This window comes from Canis aureus, chromosome 15 (genome assembly GCF_053574225.1).
Source record: "Canis aureus isolate CA01 chromosome 15, VMU_Caureus_v.1.0, whole genome shotgun sequence".
NCBI lineage: Eukaryota > Metazoa > Chordata > Mammalia > Carnivora > Canidae > Canis > Canis aureus.
The window spans coordinates 50,869,032-50,888,385 of NC_135625.1; the positions used below are offsets into that span (position 1 = coordinate 50,869,032).

The 19,354-nt window shown below is 42.5% G+C and overlaps 1 protein-coding gene across 5 annotated transcripts in view; it reads right to left on the minus strand.

Moving 5' to 3' along the window:
• The window catches only part of GALNTL5 (polypeptide N-acetylgalactosaminyltransferase like 5), a 57,405-nt gene that overhangs the window by 19,088 nt on the left and 18,963 nt on the right, over nucleotides 1-19,354 (minus strand). For all 5 annotated transcript variants that reach the window (XR_013353157.1, XR_013353158.1, XM_077849610.1 and 2 more), the window contains exons 5-7: nucleotides 17,615-17,781; nucleotides 14,288-14,410; nucleotides 2,181-2,430 (exon numbers count right to left, since the gene is read on the minus strand). Coding sequence is in view for 3 of the 5 variants with exons in the window: in XM_077849610.1 (XP_077705736.1) it covers nucleotides 2,181-2,430; nucleotides 14,288-14,410; nucleotides 17,615-17,781 (540 nt within the window). In the remaining 2 variants the exon portion in view is untranslated. The remainder of the gene's footprint in view (nucleotides 1-2,180; nucleotides 2,431-14,287; nucleotides 14,411-17,614; nucleotides 17,782-19,354) is intronic.

The following is a 19,354-nucleotide window of genomic DNA, read 5'->3' on the forward strand; positions in this document are numbered from 1 at the left end:
AACTTCAAAGATTGATGCTTTATTTTTTATTTTTGGGTAAATCAAGATTTTTGCATATTAAATTTTTATTTATATTAAGGATATCTTTATTCTTTTTCGTTCTTAAGTCTATAGCAAAATAGCAACCATTTATACTGATCACTTCCTCTGAGTCAGGCTATGTTCTTTACAAGTACTGGCTCATTTAAACTCCTTGATAATCCAGAGAGGTATGTATTTTATTGTCATCACCATTTTATAGGTGAAGATAGTGAAGCTGAGAGAGGTAATTGGCCTGGAAGAAGGCTACTTTATTGCATAATTCCAGGGATGCCAGTCACCTATGATCTTTATGAACAGTGCCTCCTGAAGATGTGCAGTACGCAGCCTATACAACTGTATGCAACAGTCCTAAATAACTAATAAATGATGGCTGGAGCAGAGCAAAGATCAGAGTTATACACAGTGCAAGGTGCATGAAGGGATCTATTTATCCTGAAAGCAAAAGAAAGACATTTGGTGACATGTGCAAAGTAGGGTTTTAAGAAAATTAATGTAGCAACAGAGAGATTGGCATGAGGGAGGGGGGCCCGGAGGCCAGATTGTCCCTAAGAGTGTAGAGTCTAAGCCTGGAACAGTGAGGGCCCAGACCATGTGGACAGGCAGAGAGATGGACAGATGTCATGTGAGAGTCATCACAAAAGATGATCCTAGAGCTAGCTAATCACTGGATTAAGGTAGGCAGTGGGAGGCTGCAGGTGTAGTCATGCTTCGCAGCAATAGTATTCCATCATGGCTCTTGCATAAAGCACTAAAGTTATCCAGTTATCCCTACTGATTTAGTCTTTATTTCATCCTTGGATTAGGAGGCCAGATTGCATATCAGAAGTAAGGGGCTCAGAGCAGGGGCAGGTACTGGGACCAAGGGAAGTGATAAAGGTTTGGAATATCCAGGTGGGGGAATGAGTGATTGCAGACCAGCATGAGGCTGGAGACCATCAATGTGTAGAAGCATCAGTTCACATCTCTTAGAGGAACAAAGAAAACAGATGGTGGAATTGGCCCAGAGTTGGAGATTCGCTGGGCTACTGTGGTAAAAGTGTAGCAGGATGTGACAGCTGAAGGTATTGGCAAGAAAAGCAGTGAATTTATAGGTCAGAAAGTCTAGGCCACAGAAGAAAAAAGAAGCCATGAGGGGTTAAAAACAGAAATCAAAGAACTGGAGATCCCGATGATGTCCAGGGGGTAGGTGTGGGTGGAGCATAGCAGGAAAATATTAGGAACATCCTAGGCTATGGACAAGGAGACAGATATCTGGTAATTTAGAAGATGAGGGGTCCAGGATATGGCTACAGGAATAATACTAGCTAACAATTATAGACGAGCTAACATTTATGTATACTTACCATGGTCAGATACTGTTCTAAGCTTTGATATATACTGACCAATTCTCATAACAACTCTGTGAAGTATTACTACCCTCCAGACTTACTTCACAGATAATAAAATAAGGTGCAGAGAGATTAGGTAAGTTGCACAAGGTCACACAGCTCTAACTAAATTAAAATAGAGACAAAGATCAAGGATGTGCTAGGTTTCAGTGTTAGAAAATTTATTTGTGTGATTTATAAAACAAAGAGGTTAGTAATAAAAGAAGAGAAGGAGCCTGGCATCTGTTATCAGTAAATGTGGGGAGTGACCTGGAGCAAGTCTCTTCAGAAATAGCCTCATAGATGTAATTAAAAGCCACAACATCATATTGTTCTCACACTTAAAAATATCTTTTCCAAGACTAATGTCAAGGAAAATCGTATTCATCTTTACACAATTACAGATGAAAGCACTTAGATAAATGTTTTCTATGTGAATTTTGCAAATCCATGTCCTTTTTCTGGGCTGACCACAGTGCTAGCATTTTGTTCATTGACCACATACAATTTGGTCCCAAGAACCAAGTCTGCATTCCAAAGACAGACACCTGGAACCAGAGGGACACTATCCATGGTGGTATTATTAACTGGGCTGAGATGCTAAAAACCTACCAAATTCTATTATTATGGACTTTCAGAAACAAGATAAATAACAAAATATTTCTCTTTATTAGGCCCAAGAAATTGAAGGAATCATCTCCAAAAGCTTCTTTTTTTCCCCCAGGTCCCAATACATATATGATATTTTCCCATAACCTGAAGAAATCTCACCGGATGGGTCTAGTGGGTCCTTCTGGTCCATCCATCTCATAAGAATAAACACTATCCCACTTAAAATCTAGATGCCAGTTGAAAGCACCCCTTACAACAGGAGAGGACTGGTATTCAAGGGTCATATAGTCAATGACATCTATCAGAGGACACACCACCATTTTGGAGTCCTTGGCAATGGCATGCAGCAAGGGCTGCAGCCATGCAGTATTCACCTCGCAGTGGCTATCCAGGAACACCAGAACATCCCCTGGGAAGGCAAAAATAGGCTGGTGTTAGTGCATATGGATAAAACAGCTGACAACCCAAATCGAAGTTCAATGCAAGGAGTATTTCTTAAGTGTTTGCTTTCCATTTCACTGGGGGTGGGTGGGGACCAGAAACACATATCTGTGGCCATGATGAGCCATAGATGTTTATTTTTATTTTTATTTTTATTTTTATTTTATTTCATTTTTTTATTTTTTGCCATAGATGTTTAGAAGAAGCTGGTGAACTGTAGGCTAGAGAGTGGTTTGGGGAAGATTCTAAAGAAGCAGGTGGAACTGACTTGGCCTTTAATTAAAAAAATATATTTTTTAGCTTGGCCTTCATCAACTGACTCAACTTAGCCAATGTTTACTGCAAGGATGGCTTGTTGGTGTCTTTTGGTGCTTGGGCTGCAAAGATACATAATTATTTTTGCTCTTGAGTTCAAGCTTTAATAAGTGTCTGCTTAGAGAACATGGGGGAAATTGGCATGGCCAAAATGAAGACTATGTGTTGTTAAAGTACATTAGATGGGCTCAAATTGGAAGGAACCTCAAAATTCAGGTGTGTAATTTAGAATTTTTCTTGTAGACAACACAAAATCATAGGGGGTTATGAGAAACATTCCATGGCAGATCAGAAGACTCAGTATTGTTAAAGTGGTAATAATCTTCAAATTGAGCTATCCGTGCAGTATAATTCTTATCAAAACCACACCTGGTTCTTTTGCAGAAACTGATCCTAAAATTCATATGGAAAGGCAAGGGACCCACATTAGCTAAAGCAATCTTGAAAAAGAACAAAGTTGAAGGACTTCTGGATTTCAAAACTTACTACAAAGCTATAATAATAAAACAATAGGATACTGGCACAAGGATAGACATATAGACCAAAGGGATAGAATTGAGAGTATAGAAATAAATTAAATATCTGTGGTCAGCTGATTTTTGACAATGGTTCCCAGCCAATTCAATGGGAGATAGAATAGTCTCTTCAATGAATGGTCCTGACACAACTTTCTTTACAAGTCCTGGCTCATTTAAACTCCTTGATAATCTAGAGAGGTATGTATTTTATTGTCATCACCATTTTAGAGGGGAAGATAGTGAAGCTGAGAGAGATAACTGGTCTGGAAGAAGGATATACACATGGAAAAGAGGGATGCCCAGGTGGCTCTGTCGGTTAAGAGTCTGATTCTTGATTTCAGCTCAGGTTTTGATCTCAGGGTCACGAGTTCAATCCCTGCATTGGACTCCATAATGGGTGTGGAGCCTACTTAAGAATACATGAATGAATGAATGAAAGAAAGAGAATTAAATTGAACCCCCTCACAGCAAACACAAAAACTTAAAAAGGTCAGAACTAAAACTGTAAAACTCCTAGAAGAAAACAGAGGCATACATTTCTGACCGCAGGTTAAATGATTTCTTAGCTATGACACCAAAGATAGAAGTGACAAAAGAAAAAATAAATAGGATTTCATCAAAATTAAAAATGTTTGTGCTTAAACAGACACCACAAAGAAAGTTGAAAAAATCTACAAAATGGGAGAAATTATTTGAAAATCATATATTTGATGTAGGATTTGTATCTAGAATATATAAGGAACTCTTACAACTCAATAATAAAAAAGACAGCTTAATTAAAAAATGGACCTGGGTGGCTGAGTCAGTTAAGTGTCCGAATCTTGATCTTGATCTCAGGGTTGTGAGTTCATGCCCTATGTTGGGCTCCATGCTCAACTTAAAAAAAAAAAATGGGCAAAGGATTTGAATAGGCATTTCTCCAAAAAAGAAACTAGGTTATGATGATGGTTGCATAACCCCATGAACATACTAAAAAACACTGCGCTGTGTACGTTAATGGGTGAATTGCATGTGAATTATATCTCAATAAAACTACTAACATCATTAGGAAAGAAAGAGTACATCTTCTAAATCTTTTTTTTTTTTAACATCTTCTAAATCTTAACTAAAGTGCCATTATTGTTATGTGGGATTCACACAGAATTTTATATCGTTTTTAAAAAGTGATAGAACCTTGATCCCTCAGCTCAGCTTACTGGTTTCTTATCTACTCTTCCAAAAGAGCATCTACATGTTCATGTATATTCTACTGATGTCTTGAATAAGCAGGACTCTTCAGAAGAGCCACTTTATTTTGTTCCTTTCAATCCACAGGGAGGAATGGTCCTTTCCTGCCCTTGGTTACAAACCAGAGCAGGTCCAAGACTTCCCTTCTTACTTTTTGGTTAACTGGAAGTCTCATAGTTACTTTAAGTTGGAAACATTATCTCAGTTCAGCAATTAGGATGGATCCCTAGTCCCATACTACAACCCAAATTTCCCAGACTGCATGTGGAACTGCTCATTGTCCCCCCCACCCTTGCTAGATCACTTTGCAGGAAGTCACTTGCTTTTGGATTAAATCTTATCTCTTATTTTCTCCCTCCCCAGCTTGGTACCATATTTTCTCACCTCACTGAAGGTCAAAGTGGGGTGAGAGGAGACGTGAATGGGGCAGGAAAGTTCTTTTTTTTTTTTTAATTTTTATTTATTTATGATAGTCACAGAGAGAGAGAGAGGCAGAGACATAGGCAGAGGGAGAAGCAGGCTCCATGCACCGGGAGCCCGACGTGGGACTCGATCCAGGATCTCCAGGATCACGCCCTGGGCCAAAGGCAGGCGCTAAACCACTGCGCCACCCAGGGATCCCAGGAAAGTTCTTTCTCGGTAAGATAGCAGGACGCTCTCTGAGCTGATTCCTCTTATGGTATGGCTAGCATGGTAATTTTGAGGACCCGCTTCCCATCCCTGGGGATCTCTCACCTGCAGTTCCCATAAACTGGGAAAATCTATTCTACGTAGATCCAGACTCTCCTCAGCAACTTAAGATCAGTGTTCTACCCCAAGGTTCTCCTCTGCTGGGATCCATCCACACTTCTAGATAGTCCCAGTGACATGACCTAAGATGATCGTTGTTGTCTTGCTCAAACACCCATCACCTGAGCCGATTTTGCCATCAGTGCAGTTACTAACACAGAAGTCAGTGTCCCCAGTTCTGTAGCTAGCTAGCCATGGTCCTTCTTTTGTCCTTTGATTCCCAGGCAAGAAGCCAACATCAGCTCATTCCTCCTCACCCCCAATAGATTTCTAATTTGGTTGTGTCTGAGGGCATGCTGAATCTCCACTCCCGAAATTCATATCAAGTCCCCCTCACAGGCTTCCATGAGCTGCTTTCCTCAAACACCACCACTAATTCCAACAATCTGACAAACGTGGTTACCTTACTGGTTTTCTCAGATGTCTATTTTGAAATTTCTTTACGATAGTATGTCTGACAACCTACTTCGGAATATAACTTCTCTTGTCTTTATGGTTCAACCAAAATAGGGCTAGAAAGAATCTCATTTTTCACACTATTATGAACACTCTGTGTGCACTGTGTTCAACACTTTGCATTTTGCACTTAAAATAGCTTCTCTAATATTATACAACATTAACAACTTCAAATCATGTCTGCTAATTCAATAGGTGAAAAATTAACATCTGTCCAGAGAAGACCTGCAAATGGCCAGCATGCCCACAAAGAGATGCTCAACATCATTAGTCATTAAGGAAATGCAAATCGAAACCACAGTAAGATACCAACTCATAACTGCTAGGATGGTTAGAATTTTTTTTTAAAAGACAGAAAATAACAAGTGCTGGCAAGGATGTGGAAAATTTGAAACTCTTACACCCCCCTGGTGAGAATATAAATGGTACAGCTGCTGTGGAAAAGTTTGGTAGTTCATCAAAAAGTTAAATAGAATAATCGTATGACTTAGTTATTCCACGCTTAAGTACACACTCAAAAGAATTCAAACAACAACACATGTGCACGTGTTCGTAGAAGTCCTCTTTATAATAGGGAAAAGGTAAAAAACAGCCTATATATCCAGCAACAGATGATTGGAGAAACAAAAGTAGCATTTATACAATGGAATATGTATAATTCCATATTCCATTAAAGGAATGATATGCCGATCCCTGCTACCTGTAGAATAATCTCAAAAATATTGTTAGGTGAAAGAGCCAGATGCAAAAAGTATGACTGACTCTATTTACATGAAGTATCCAGAATAAGTAGATCCAGACACAGCAGATTAGTGGTTGTCAGGGGCTGGGAGAAGGAAAAATGAGGAGAATCTGCTCAACAGGCATGGGGATTTCTTTTGGGGTGATGCAAATGTTTTGGAACAGGAGAGAGGTGGTGTTTGCCCAACATTGTGAATGTACTAAATGCCACTGAACTGTTCACTTAAACATGGTTAATTTTATGTAATGTAAATATCACAATAATTTTTAAAAACCTGCCAAAGAAGACATGCAAATGACCAATAGACACATGAAAAACTGTTCAACATCATTCATCATCAGGGAGATGCAAATCAAAACCACAAGAAGATATTATTTCACACTTGTCAGAATGTCCATTATTAAAAGGACAAGAACTAAGCAGTGTCGGGGAAGATATGGAGAAAAGGCAATCCTTGTGCTCTGGTTGTGGGATATGAATTGGTGCAGCCACTACAGAAAACAGTATGGAGTTCCCTCAAAAAATTATAAAATACAAGTACCACATAATCCAGCAATTGCACTTCTGGGTATGTATCAGAAGGAAATGAAATCTATATCTTGAAGAGTTACCCACACTCCCGTGTTCATTGCAGCATTATTTACAATAGCCAAGACACAGAAACAATCTAAACATCCATCAACAGATGAAGGGATAAAGAAGTTGTAGTATGTATACAATGGAATATTATTATCATATCAGCTATAAAAAACAGAAGGAAATCCTGCCATTTGTGACATGGATGGACCTTGAAGGTATTATACTAAGTGAAATCAGTCAAACAGAGAAACATAAAATATCGTATGATCTTCCTTATATGTGGAATCTAAAAAAGACCCTGAACTCTGAGATTTGGAGAACAGACTGGTGGTTGCCAGAGGTAGGGGGAGGGTGAGATGGGTGGAGGTGGTCGACAGGTACAAATTTCCAGTTATAAGAGAAGTCCTGGGATGTGATGTACAGCATGGTGAGTATAGTTAAGCATACTGTATTGCATATCTGAAAATTGCTAAGAAAGCAAATCTTAAAAGTTTGTACATCACAAGAAAAAGAAGTGTAACTATGTGAGGTAATAGATATTAACTAGATTTATCCAGGTGATCATTTCACAATATATACATGTATCACATCATTATGTTGTACACCTAAAATGAATACAATGTTATATGTCAATTGTATCTCAATTAAAAAATAAAACATTAGGGATCCCTGGGTGGCGCAGCGGTTTAGCGCCTGCCTTTGGCCCAAGGCGCGATCCTCGAGACCGGGGATCGAATCCCACGTCGGGCTCCCAGTGCATGGAGCCTGCTTCTCCCTCTGCCTGTGCCTTTGCCTCTCTCTCTCTGTGTGACTATCATAAATAAATACAAAAAGAATTAAAAAAAAAAAAATAAAACATTAAAAAATTATAACTAGTAAAGATGAACTTTTTTCAGGTAATTAGCCATTTGTGAATGAAATGTTTATATCCTTTGCCTATTCAGGTGTTGGGAGTCCTGGGTTGTTTTTTTTCTTTTTTTTAAGATTTCATTTATTTATTCATGGGAGACACAGAGAGGCAGAGACAAAGGCAGAGGGAGAAGCAGGCTCCCTGTGGGGAGCCCAATGCAAGACTCAATCCCAGGACCTCGGGATCACAACCTGAGCCAAAGATAGATGCTCAACCACTGAGCCACCCAGGTGCCCCTGTTTTTTTTTTTTTTTTCTTTTTTAAAAAAATGGCTTTGTAGATACATTTTACATACTGAAAATATTAGTTTTTTTCCTATGGAAGTTGTACTAATTCTCCTAGTCTTCTGTTATTTAACTTTATTATTTTTTGTTCACAATAGGTTTATTGTTTTGCTAGTCAGCTCTGTCCTTTCGCTAGGTTTAAGCTTTGAAATGTTGTCTTTATTCATTGAGCAGGTGAGTATTGATCTAGGTTTTCTTTTCATAATTTTAAAATTCTTATGATAATTTAGTGATTTGGGTTTTTGTATTTTTTTATTATTTTTTTAGTGATTTGGCTTTAAAAACTAATGATACAGTTAGAATTTATTCAGATTATGGTATGAGATGAAGATAAGTTTTTTTCCCAAATAACTGAACAAGCACTAAGCCAGCAATTACAAAGAGGCCCTTCTTCCCACACTGACTTGTGGTGTCTTATTTATCATATGTAGTGTATATACCCTTAGCATTTAAAGATTTTAATATTTCGGGGCACCTGGGTGGCTCAGTGGTTGAGCATCTGCCTTGGGTTCAAGTCATGATCCCAGGGTCCTGGGATTGAGTCTGGCATCAGGCTCTCCACAGGGAGCCTCTCCCTCTGCCTGTGTCTCTCATTGAATAAATAAATAAAATCTTTTAAAAAAGATTTTAATATTTCAACTTTTGGCAATTTTAATGACCCAGAAATGTAGTATCTGAAGTTGCAAAATAATTTAAAATTATTCTATGTGCAATATCAAGCTTTTCCTAATTCTAATTTAAACCATGAAGCCTATGGGAATAGACACCTGGCACCTACATGCACTGTACTGTTTTTACACTCATCATAAAGCATTTTATGGGTAATTTATAATGAGAGCAAAGCAGCATGGAATTTCTCTTGGCTGAGTCCTACACTCACAAGAATATTCTGTGGGAATCTCAAGTTTCTTGCCAGGAAATGGAGCATTTGTTCTGCTTCTGTTGGCCTTGGTTATAGGAAAGATAATGCTCTTTCGTGTTCACAGAAATAGCCTGTTAGACATTCATCTGGATGCCATCTAATCCCAGATTGGCATCTTCCCAGATTAAGCCAACTTCTCCATAGGGTCTAGAGTGAGTGAGTGAGGAGTGTGAGGTCAAATCCACCTGCTAAGGACCCTTCCCAGCATTCCTCGTAACGTGTGTGTGTATGGGATGCACTAAGGACCCTAGACTGCTCACTCCATCTCCCCAGAAGAGAGGCTTGCTCTGTTGCCTGCAACCCAGGGGCTCTCTCTCTCAGGGTGTGGCTGGTTTTAGAAAACAAAAAATGCCTGGTCAGCCTCGGGCAGGCTCCTCCTCCTCTTTCATTTCCTTTTCTGCCTGTCTTTAATTATTTCCCATATTTTTTGACTTTTAAACATTGCTCATTATATTTAGTTTATTTTAAATAATTTATTGAAATATTTTTGATTTGGTCTCTGAAGCAATCATTCTTAAAGTGTTAAAATGTTTTCTTTTTTTCTTGGGTTGGGGGATAGGGAGAGGGAGAGAGAGAGAATATTAAGCAGTTAATCAGTCTCCACGACCACTGCAGAGCCTGTGCAGGGCTTGATGTCAAGACCCTGAGATCGAGACCTGAGCCGAAATCAAGAGTCAGATGCTTAACAACTGAGCCACCCAGGCGCCCCTAAAATGTTTTCGTTTTTATTAGCCTACACATTGTTGCAGGCTAATAAATTTTATGCATCCATAAAATTTTGTAGTTTAGTCTTGCTGATTTTCCAACTTTATTCTTTTGCATTAGCTTCTTTTGCTCCCTCAAAATGATATGTATTCGTCTGTGCAGTTGGGTACGGTGCAGGCCATTCATCGTTATTTTTTTTTTTTAAGATCCTTTGCATCTTTTATTTTATTTATTTTTATTTATTATAATCTACGATAGTCACACACAGAGAGAGAGAGAGAGGCAGAGACACAGGCAGAGGGAGAAGCAGGCTCCATGCACCGGTAGCCCGACGTGGGATTCGATCCCGGGTCTCCAGGATCGCGCCCTGGGCCAAAGGCAGGCGCCAAATCGCTGCGCCACCCAGGGATCCCCCCATTCATCGTTATTAAAGTATTCTATCATTTGATCGTCACTAGTCTGTAATCACCTAGTAAATCAGGACATACGCATACTCCATAACCAAGCAATTCCACTTCTAGATATATGCTCCATAGAAATGCTGTTCATATCTGCCAAGAGACAGGGACTCAAGGATTGGTATATTTGGTAAGAGCCCCAAATAGAAATAACCTAAATGTGACTCAGCAGTAGAATGGAAGATTAATTTGGCACAATCAAATAACAGAATACTTCAAGGCCTTTACTCTTAATCACAGGTGCCACATACGGTACATGAGCAGGCTCTGGGAATTAGGACGTCGTGTTTGGCAGAGGGCATTATTTTGTTTACCATCCCAGAAAACAGAGGTCTCTCATCCTGTATGAATGTCAAGCAACAGTGCATGCTCTCAACACTACACGAGGTTTTAACCTTCTGCATTCAGGACGTCAGCTGGAGCCCACACCTCATCCCTGCCTGCTTGGCGGCTTGCTGACCATCTAGACCAGCTCAGTGCCAGATCCTCTTCTATGACCTCATCCCCAAGACTGCCCTGTATTTAACCGCCAAAACCCTTTCTCCCACAGTGGACCTCCCTCTTACCCTCTCCAAAGTCCCTCATTTAAAGTACGTTTCTCAAAAATAAAAAAAAAAAAGTTTCACATTAATTTTTTTCACAAATTCTCCTACAGCCTTCTTGCCTCATGGAAACCCTGACCCTCCCTAGAAGATGCTGCTTCTCCATCAAGTTCCTCACAGGAAGCTCCTCCTTCTCCTCCCAAACTGCATGAGTCCTTGGGTCCAGGGCAATGCTGCCATTTCCTACTCACCCATGGCTGCCACCAAACCTTCCTCTGCTCCCATGCAAAACAAACAGACAGACAAACAAACACAACCCTTCTCTTTAGATCCACACCCTCTGATGATGGCTCTCTCCTCATTTGCAAAACACCTGCCTTCTGATTCTCCAGATGAAGTGCTCTCCCCAGCCCTGCTCTGTTCCCTTCATTCCTGAGGTCATGGTGCTCTGTCTCGGCTCCTGCAGTTCACAGGCCATTCTGTCATCCTGTGGGCAGCACTGCCACGCCAGACAAGTGACAGGTAGCAATGAATATCATGAAGGAAAACCACTCAGTAAGGCTGATGGAGAGAGGTGGGGTGTGCGGCTTCACACAGGGTGGTCTGGAAAGGCCTCCCTGACAAAGCTGCGTCTGAACGGAGACCTGAACACAGTGACCTAGCAGGTCATGAAGACACGTGAAGGGGATTCCAGGGGCAGGACATGACATGCCAAGGCTCTGAGCTACGAGTGTGCCTGAGCGTCTGAGGAGCAGCAAGAAGGCCAGTGCGGGGGCAGTGTGAGGGGAGAGGAGTCAGTGACCGTGTGAGGGGCAGCCAGCCGGGGTACAGATCTGCAGGCCCCCACTGCGGACGCAGTCACCTCATGATGACACAAATATTAACTGGTCTGGAAGCTAACGGTTCTCAACATGCACACACATTAACGTCACATGAAAACCCATATCCGTGTTAAGTGGGGACAATTTACACAAACACATCTTAGCAGAGTTGGTACAAATGAAGAAAAAAAGAATAAATGAGGGGGATCCCCGGGTGGCTCAGCGGTTTAGCGCCTGCCTTTGGCCCAGGGATCCTGGAGTCCCGGGATCCAGTCCCGCGTTGGGCTCCTGGCATGGAGCCTGCTTCTCCCTCTGCCTGTGTCTTGGCCTCTCTCTCTCTCTCTATGTCTATCATAAACAAATAAATAAATCTTAAAAAAAAAGAATAAATGAGCACGGAGAGCACATCGTAGTGCTGGATAAATCCTTGACTGGATGAGTGAACAGGTGAATAACTTAACGAGGGGTCACGAGCTGCTGCCTCACCTACCCTGACACCACAGCACCCCATTGCTTCTCCTTTTTTTAAAAAATATTTTATTTATTTATTCATGAGAGACACAGAGAGAGAGGCAGAAACACAGGCAGAGGGAGAAGGCAGGCTCCTTGCGGGGAGCCCGATGTGGACTCGATCCCAGGATTCTGGGATCACGCCCTGAGCCAAAGGCAGATGCTCAAATGCTGAGCCACCCAGGTGTCCCCAACCCCACTGCTTCTAAGCTGGGAGCAAGTCTAGTCACAGGGTGGTGGTGGCAGCAAGTACAGATAGATAGGTATGTGGCAAGCACTGGCAAAATTGCAAGGAGAAACAGATAGAAAGCTCTATAATCACAGCTGAAGATTCTTTTTTTTCATGATAGTCACACAGAGAGAGAGAGAGAGAGAGAGAGAGAGGCTGAGACACAGGCAGAGGGAGAAGCAGGCTCCATGCACCGGGATCCTGACGTGGGATTCGATCCCGGGTCTCCAGGATCGCGCCCTGGGCCAAAGGCAGGCGCCAAACCGCTGCACCACCCAGGGATCCCACAGCTGAAGATTCTAATTTAACTCTACCAGATGTTTACGGATCCAGTCAAATTAGATGAATAGGAATATAGAATATTTGAAAACAACATTAGACATACATGGAACCTACAACCAAAAAAGATAAAATTTATTCCTTTTAAAAACACGTAGAAGTTTTGAAAAACAGATCCAGCTTTAAGGCATGTAGGATATCTCAACAGAATGACAGGCCATAAATGCCAACCACCGTAGGAATTAAACCAGTACCAGTAGCTAAGAGACAATTTTTTAAAATCCCTTTGTTTGAAAACTTTAAAATTCACTCCTTAAAAAATACCCAGATGAAAGAGGAGACCAATGAGATACCAGTGCCTTGACAGTGTATAGGACAATTTTATGTAATTTTTCCAAACACAGATAATAATCTGTTTTATGTAGGTATTCAGCCAAAAAAAAAAAAAAAAAAAAAAAAAAGGATAAAAGAGGGAAAAAAAAAAAACCATCCAATTCATTTGATAAGTCTAGTAAAGTGAAGTATAAGAAAACAGTTTTAAAAAAAGAAAAAGATAAGCCAATCTTACTTTTCGAAATGTGTGCTGTGTGTATGTGTGTGTGTGTGTGTGTGTGTGTGTGTGTGGTGGGTATTGTAAGATATTAACATCTAGTGAATCTAGGGGAAGGTTTATGTCAGTGTTTTGTGGGTTTGAAAATTTTCAAAATAAAACATGAGTAAGACTTAATCCAAGGGGGATGTGGACACAGACAGACACAGCGAGGAGGCCACGTGACCACAGAGACAGGGATGGGAGTGATGATTCTCAGCTTAGACCCCCTTCAGGGGAACCTGCTGTGTGCACCAGCTGGACAGCTTCCCAGTCTTTGGGATCAAGTCTTTGGGTCACACCAAGCCCCCTGCCCCAGCCTCTCAGGGGATTTGCAGCCAATGCCTAAGCATACGGTGTTGGAGGTGCAGAGCCCAAGCTGGACTCTTCATGGGTAACCCTGCTCTGAGGCTCCCCACTCACCCACCCGACCTCAGAGAGCCACACGGCCCACTGGAGCCCCTTTGGCCCAGATCCCCCTTCTTCCCTCTCCCCCATCACAAAAATTTCTGGTCCACACTTTCCTCCCCCCTGTCTGTCCTTTTTCCAGGATCCTCTTCTTCTTCTCATTTCATCTTGGCCTCTGCTCCCCAGCCTAGCTTCAGGGTTTCCTGAGGGATGGGCAGCTGTACAGCAGCCCCACTGTCCCCATCAAGTCTTGCTCTCCCGGCCGCATCTCACAGTCTGTATCTGGAGGGGACTCATCCTGCAATGGGGCCTGACACGATGGCCCCTGCAAAAAAAGTACCTTCCATTTGAAATAAAAAATTGACATTTTGAAGCAGGATATGTACTTTCAGAGTCCAAAGACTCATGTGGCTGAAATGCATTTCCACTCTTCTGTTTATGCCAGTGGAGACTTGGAGGGGCCCACGAGGACCACTTCTGCACAGGCAGGAAGGTCTCTGGGACACAGGTATTGGGTTAAGTCCTGAATGAAAGGCTCATACCTGAAGCACGAGAGGCTCCAATCAGCCTTGATCGGACCAGTCCTTCTCTCTTTTTGTTTCTTATTACTTTAATCTTTCCCCGAAAAATTTCCAGGTGATGGTCTAGTTTTTCTTTCAAATCATCTGCGGGGAGGGGGGAAAACCACCCAACATTTGTCAATGTATAAACTAGAACTACAGAAAATAAAACAATTTATCACAATTTTGACTGATTCCTAAAAACCATGTGCTTCCACAAAAGTTCTAACTTTACAAATTTTATCTTATGTGAGGAAGAGAAAGAAATGTGATTCGGTATTTGAGATCAGCTGCAAATATACTCCTGTGTTTCTGGTGAAAAACCTCTATGTTGACAAATCACTGTTGAAATTTCAATAGAAAAAGCATGAGCTGTGGGAGCCTGGAGCAATCTGACTTTCTCGCTGACAGCTGTGCTTCTGACAGGGCAAGAACTCAGGCAAGGTGTCTGACCTCTGGAGTCTTGGCTCCCTCCTCAATGAGGAAGGCTACCCACCACATGCCCCACATGTGGAGAGAGGGGCAGATAAACCACGCAGACAGGGCCTGGTACTCAGTGGCCACTCAGCGTTTGGAGGGTGATAGGATGATGGTCAAGGAGGCTGGGCTTGGACGCTGCAGGGGTCTTAGGAATCTGCATGAAGAGGTAGAGGGTCAACAGAAGCAGGCTTCTTGTTATCTTGGCAGAAGCAGGAATTTCCTTCTTGTCTTTAAAAAGAGCTCTTGGGCAGCCTGGGTGCCTCAGCAGTTTAGTGCTGCCTTCAGCTCAGGTCGTGATCCTGGGGTCCTGGGATTGAGTCCTGTGTCAGGCTCCCTGCATGAAGCCTGCTTCTCCCTCTGCCTGTGTCTCTGCCTCTCTCTCTCTCTCTCTCTCTGTCTCTTATGAATAAATAAATAAAATCTTAAAAAAAAAAAAGAGCTCTAGGGGTTCACACAGAGGCAGACTGCAGGCTGCAGAGCTGAGCTTGCAATGGGAGGGTGGGGTGTGGGGGTGAGGGGGCATCTCAGCCCAGAAGTCTGCAAATACCTCTCTCTAACATGCAGGATACAGAGGAACTCTGTGAGCTACACCTTGGGGGAAATAAAGGTGGTCCTGGCAGCAGTGATTGCTGACGTGACATGGAAGGCTTGGGTTCTTCAGAAGATGGTCATGTCATTGGCTTGTGGTCTAGAGGGCCCAGGACTATGAGGAAGATGGGTGGCAACTGGTCAGCTCTGGACATGACTCTCCTGTAACTCAATGGGTCCACTGCTCCCTGGGCTGAGGAAGTACATTGGCAGTGCCTACTGGTATCAACTGGGAAAGACAAGTTGAAGTTCAAATGGTTCTCCTAGAGCCCATGTGAAACCATTGTGAGTTAAATCAGGAATGTGTGTAACCTGAGCCCCATCAGAATATAGAACACCTCATTTCCTCTGTGTGTGAGCTTCCATGTGGGTCAAACACTAAGCTCCTTGGTGAAGCAGGTGAAATCACCACAAACCAGGTGAACTTGGATTGAGAAGGAGAGTAAAGGTATCTGGTCTGGCAGCACACCCAGAACTTGGGTGTCAGCAGTTGATTCCCCTGGTGTCTAAAGAACTTAGAAGTGGTCACCAGGTGCACCTCTGAACTCATGGTGTGGTTCTGGAAGACTTGGGGAGGTGTCCCATGGCCATCCTGGAACTGTAGATCCATAGCAAGACCCTTGTCCTTCTTTTTTTTTTTTTTAATTTTTATTTATTTATGATAGTCACACACAGAGAGAGAGAGAGAGAGAGAGAGGCAGAGACACAGGCAGAGGGAGAAACGGGCTCCATGCACCAGGAACCTGACATGGGATTCAATCCCGGGTCTCCAGGATCGCGCCCTGGGCCAAAGGCAGGCGCCAAACTGCTGCGCCACCCAGGGATCCCAACCCTTGTCCTTCTAAGGTGAGCAGTTAGACCTCTACAGCCTAGCAGAAGATCCCCTTTACTCCATCCTCTGCCCAACATGTGGCCAAATGTGCTGCTCAGTGCTACTGAGGAGATAAGGAATCTGACCATTTCTACACATCCCCTCCTGTGCACAACAGTAGAAACAGGTAGTGGCTCCTGTGGAAATGATATCATATACAGTCATGCCAGGCCAATGTGTGCAATTCCTAAATGTAGCTGACATTTGTGTGAATTACAGGCCACCTTCCATTTGACACATCCGGAGTCACTCACCCACAGGTGACTCTCCTGTGATGCCCTCTTTTCAACCCCCGCCTGTCCATCTTCCTTCTGTCTCTCCTCTTTCTTTCCCAGCCTGCAGTGGTTCAGATTCACAGGGGATTAGGTTAACTTCTAGGCAGGAAATCTATCCAATACTGAGATATCACTTCCATGCAGAATGGACCCCACAGGGACCTGCAGACTCCAAACAACTTTTCACTACTCTGGGTCATCTTGGTTTATAATTCAGTTGTAAAACAGACAACTCATTTCAAATGCCAAGTGCATTTAATCAGATTTTGTACTGGTATCCCAACTCTGTCAAACCAATGAGGAAGTAGGGACATGCACTTGATTGCAGTTGATCTGATTAGAATTCTCTCCCAGGGGCACCTGGGTCATGCAGTTGATTGAGTTTCATACCCTTGGTTTCAGCTTAGGCCTGATCTTAGGCTCCGCACTCCTTGAACAGTCTGCTTGGGTTTCTCTCTCCCTCTCCCTTGCCCCTCCTCACCTCTCTCTCTCTCTCTCTTTCTATAAATTTCTATAAATAAATCTTTTAAAAAATTTTCTTTAAAGAATTCTTTCACAAGAAGGACTTGGGTCGTGTCACCCCCCTGCATTAAGCCTGTACTAGCACTCCATTCTCCAGAAAAAATTCAAACAGTGCCCTTCACAAGCGGGGTGGCCTTGGTATAGCTCTGGTTTTGTGTTATGCTGTGCTCCTCCATAAACTACATGAACTACAGAACTATTCCCCACTTACCTCCTTACCTCGGGCCTCTGGGCCTCTAGGTGCTATTGCCTCTGCCTAAAACTTCCCCCCCTCTTCTCCATCTAGATAACTCTGACCTCAGTTTACATGTCACTTCTTTCTGAGTGTCATTCATCATCCCTGAAGGCCAGGCTGGTGCCTGTACCTTTAGTCACCTCAGGGAAATGCTAACACCTGCGAGCCCACCACCGCTGGATGGGGACCAGCACTTCCATCCCCACCGGTGGACCAGCGGCACCTACTTGATGCCCACCAGATGTAAAATGTATGAAACATGTAAAACCATTCAAGCGCCATCAGAGATCACAGCGCCTTCCGAGCGGATGCCAGAGGTGGATGGCATTCCGTCTTACCGAAGTCGCTCATGTCATCCACCAAAATAATTTCTTCAAGGATGTAGTGTGGAGTGAGGTTTCCGACACTGGACAGGGTCCGAAATAAGGCATTAAATTCCTCATTGTGGAAGCAAATGATCACGCTGGCGGTCGGTAGCTTGGCTGGGTAACGTTTTTGAAGACACCTGCAGGCACAAATAAAAGGAAAACAAAAGGATTAGGGGTCTCGCTGAAGCACCTTTCTTTACTTGCATTTTTCCTCTATTCCCTTAATTGATCATTCTGATAAGGTGACAGTACATTTAAAAATACCAAAATTAAAATACAAAAACGTCTCTCACTTCTTATGTTATTTAATTTTTTAAAAGATTTTTTTAAAAAACTTATTTATTCATGAGAGACACACAGAGAGAGGCAGAGACACAGGCAGAGAGAGAAGCAGGCTCCCTGCAGGGACCCCAGTGCAGTACTTGATCCCAGGACCCCAGGATCACGACCTGAGCCAAAGGTAGATGCTAAACCACTGAGCTACCCAGGTGTCCCACTTCTTATGCTATTTTAATATTTTCTAAATCATTGCCCTCATCTTAATGTCAGCAATAATTGCTCTTCCCTGGAGACTCTGTTTTGGCCATCTTAATTCTATGTTGAACATAGTATAAACATGAGTTATATTTTGGTTTCTATTATAAAAGTGTATTAATGCACTTACACACATTGAAAGGTTCGAATTAACTGCATTGTACTATCTTCAAGAAAATCTTATGGTTTAGTTTGTTGCCTCAAAGAAATGCAGTGGATATGGTGTAATTGGATTTCTTCCAAGGATTATTATTATTATTTTTATGCATGTGAGAGAACAATAGAAGCTGAATTCTAGTAATATTAGTTATTAGCTGTTCATTACTGTTTGAATTGCTACATTATTTGGTTGTATTTTGAAATATTTTGGTTGCAAATGACAGAACCAACTGGTGCTAGCTAGCTTAAGCAAAAGAAAGGAAAGTATATTGGAAGGGGACCCAAATGGCCCACAAGACCTCAGGACAGGTGTGCAGCTGAAGCCTTCAAGAATGACTGGAGCTAGAGGCTTGAAAGCCACCTGGACACTCCATCCATTTTTGCTCTTGCCTTTACATCTGGGAATGATAGTAACTATAACAACATCAGCCTACTTCATAGGTTGGAAAGGTTCAATGAATTAATATGTCAAATGCTCAGAACAGTGCCAGGCAGATACTAAGTATTACATCAAGCTCATTATACAATTCTCATTCTTTCTCTGCAACCTGGCTTTTTTCTACTTCTTTATTCCACAGAGTGGGAAATGTGGCCACCACCAGCATATCTCACAGTCCAGCACTTCTCAAAAAGTCACAGGTAAGGGTTCATTGTCCCAGCCTGGCTCAGATGCCTATCCCTAGGCTAATGGACTGTGACCAGCGAGAGGGGTCCTTCACCATTCCCACTGCAATTTTGTGGAAAGGGGGATAGGGCAGGAAATGTCAATAAATGTCAATAAATGCCCCCACCCAGCAAGGAGTCTTGCTGGGTGGGGGCGAGACTACAGTATTCTGCACAGACTCTCAGCATATTCACGGGCAGATGTCACCATGGAAGAAAAGGGCCTGGTCTAGTGAACATTTTTACCCAAGACTAGATGAAGATGTGCCTTCCAGGTAGAAGCTGGCATCATGCTCCAGGGAGTGGGGCCAGGGAAAGGGCTGAGCAGCTGGGAAGTGGGGTAGAGTGGGTATG